The sequence below is a fragment of the Cupressus sempervirens genome, chromosome 5, assembly GCF_028749045.1.
Source record: "Cupressus sempervirens isolate cs-2001-9-10 chromosome 5, ASM2874904v1, whole genome shotgun sequence".
Taxonomy (NCBI): domain Eukaryota; kingdom Viridiplantae; phylum Streptophyta; class Pinopsida; order Cupressales; family Cupressaceae; genus Cupressus; species Cupressus sempervirens.
In genome coordinates this window covers 266512862-266515920 of record NC_143122.1, presented here as the reverse complement: position 1 = coordinate 266515920, position 3059 = coordinate 266512862, and the positions used below count along the sequence as shown (strand labels likewise).

General features: G+C 40.4%; 1 protein-coding gene across 1 annotated transcript; it reads left to right on the top strand.

Annotated features, from left to right (window-relative positions):
* The first annotated feature begins 291 nt into the window (after window positions 1-291).
* On the top strand, window positions 292-1572 carry LOC149555574 (topoisomerase I damage affected-like protein). The gene has a single exon (XM_089829691.1). It carries the CDS (start codon window positions 567-569, stop codon window positions 1356-1358), a length of 792 nt encoding a protein of 263 aa, XP_089685817.1. The 5' UTR covers window positions 292-566; the 3' UTR covers window positions 1359-1572.
* Window positions 1573-3059: the final 1487 nt, after the last annotated feature.

The window sequence follows — 3059 nt, the reverse complement described above, 5'->3', positions numbered from 1 at the left end:
TTTTAATTTCTAAATCTAATTAATTTAGAACTCAAATAAAATTTCGACTCTATCCAAAGACCTTGGAGTCCACTCCACAGAGCTCGGAGTGCATGTACTTCCATATAATAATATTTCTGACAAGGAAATTCGTAGTAGTCGCTTCACTTTACTTTAAACTGACAACACAATGATACACAAGGAACCCGCGTACCTGCGGAAATTAATAAAAAATGGAAATACGGAGATTCCTGTTGCATAAATTACGACTTCCCCATAAAAAGCGATCGATTGGCCTACACGTAGTAGACATCAGGGATAAACGATGAACTTTCGACTGGGAAGTGGGAAAGCAAACAACAAACTCGTAGGAGAGTCGGAGGCGATGAAGAAACTCTAGTTCAAATCATTATGCGCGCTAAGCATTTAATGTTGAGGTTTTCCGTTACAAGCTCAGCCCAAAAGTAACTGAAAATCTCCCATTATCTGCCCATCTGGATCCCCAGTGCCCATCATTCTTCCTGTTACTTTTTGGTTGTTCTACTGTAAACGAACAATCCGTAAATGATCTTTAAAGCGATGAGGAAATGCTGTCACTAAGCTTGGTTCGATCCCTGGTCCTCCGAGACGACGGAGACCACCGAAATTCTCTGCGCAAGGCGGTCCTTTACCTTCCCAAGCAGCCCAAATGGAGGAGTCGGAGCCGGAAATTCAGTCTGGGCCTGGGAAACGATAGAGATTACCCGTATTTGGTGTTCGTGCCGACGGAGGAAGTGATTAAGGATGAGCTCCGAGTGGCCGAAATAGCTCGGGATGTGGGCATGGAGTTCTGCGGGGATTTAATCAATGGCCGCCTCATTTACTCGTGGCCCGGCATGGCTTCCCGTGAGTCCGTTTGGCTGCCTTTTCCTCATTTAACTGACGCTTGTCCTCAGCAGCTTTATGAATTTGTAACCCTCAGCAGAGGACTCTTTAGGGTTGAAAATCTTCCGTCAAGTAACAAAAGCCCTGTTTCTTACCCGCGCAAGTCCTCGCTTGCTGTTCGCATCAGTAGGGAATTTGTGGACAGTATGGAAAAGTTCACCAGGATTTTGGCCGGCCGCGGGTGGAGCGTTTTCAATGTTACTAGTTCTGCGGATAGGGAGGTTTATGTTTACAGAAAGATTGATTATAAGCTTCGGCTCCAATGGGATGGCTTAAACCCTACGCCTTCCCCTGCCTTTAGGGCTCGAGAGCTGCGGCTTCCTCGGCTGGATCTAACTAATGCCCCGACCGAGGTTTTAGAGTATATTTTGCTTATGACGGATGATCTTTTCTATTTGACGCAGAATAGGCCCACTGTTAATTCTTCCAGAAAGAGCTTTTCTGGTTATCAATAAAACTCTTAACTTGATTGGCGTCTTATTTAAAGAAAGCAACGATTGTATCATTCCAGTGGATCTCTGAACAGGTACTTGATGTATAATGTCTTTATATGTACCTAGAGATGGATCTGCTTCACTTTTACAAAAAATGTATATACAGCATTGCTTGGCTTTCTTATGCCGAATGGTGGTATTAAATACTATTTAATGCCATTCTTGTTTATTTGAAGGATTGTCTCCTTGTGGGGGTTAATAATGTGAGAATGCTTTCTTATATTTCTTTTCACAGCCTTATGTTCAAAATGTTGACTGTGCCTTCGGTCTATTTGTGCACCATGGTTACCAGAGGCTTTGGGAACAGAGTAGGGGCACCAAACAGATTAGGGTATGCGGGTAAATGATTATGAGTATTTTACATATAAATGAAGTCACTGGAAATTGTGGGTATGGGGATGGCATTGCCGATCATGCTCCTATAATGGAGTTTCCTGGTAACTATGCCTTCAGTCTACTTGTACACCATGGTTCCCAAAGGCTATGGTGTTATGGGGACGGAGTAGGGGCAGCAAATAAATTAGGGTATGCGGGTAAATAAATACGAGTAGATTACATATAAATGTAGTCACTAGAATTTGTGGGTACGGGGATGGCATTGCAGATCATGCTTCTATAATGGAGTTTCCTGGTAACTATTCTCTGCACCCACCAATAATGCTGTTTCTTAATTGTAAACCCTGAAATTTTGACCTTATGAAGACAACTGTAATGACCAATATCCATGGCACCACTTACCAATATCCATTTTACCAATATCCAATTTAATTATCAGGTAGGTTTTGGGGCATGGCTTGCAGTAGTGGCTGATTTAGCAGCTTATATTTATCTTTGGTCATTTTTCATAACATAAGAATTATTCCAAAAGCATTGAACATTTGGAAATGAGGATTGATCATTAACGAATTCCAAAAGTGCAAGCATTGAACATTTGGAAATGAAGATTGATATCATTATCGAATTCCAAAAGTGCATGCAGAATCTTTTGTTAGAGATATTGCCGAAGGCTAGTGTAGAACCTGTGTAATCTGTCAGACATGGATTCTCTACTTTCACAGAACTTATAAAACCAAGAGCTCAAATATCCAAAAGGTCTGGCCCTGATTTTTTAAATTTTATACTTTCCTTCCCGGGTTTCAATGTGAGGTGCGGCGCTAATAGTAGGCACCTGTAGTAGACTTGTTGCTTCTGCTGGGTCTGTAGATTATTATATTACTTTTAGCTTTAATTCCTTGGGACCACTCTGTAGCAAAGGGATAATAATTAAACTCTAACTCTATCATGGAACATCCTTTTAATTTATTGAAATCCTAAGTTTTACTTACAAAATGAATGCTTTATATATAAAAATTAGGGAAAGCAAGTTTTAGTTTATAATTATCTTTTTTAGCAGTGGTCTTCCAAAATCTAGCTAAAATATCGATCATTTTCAGTGTGGTGCTTGTGTACCTGTGAAAACCAAGTTTACTGAGGAATTGAACTTAGACAATAGCCCAGATACCTTTTTTAGTGGACTGTGCCAGGATTACGGCTATGATGATATATTATGTCTTATACCGAAAGTTGGTAGTTAGGAAGACTTTCGTACTTTCACATTAAGATTTGACAGAGTACACAGCAAGAACTACAAAAACAACTAGTGGCCAATAACTCTTGGAGAAT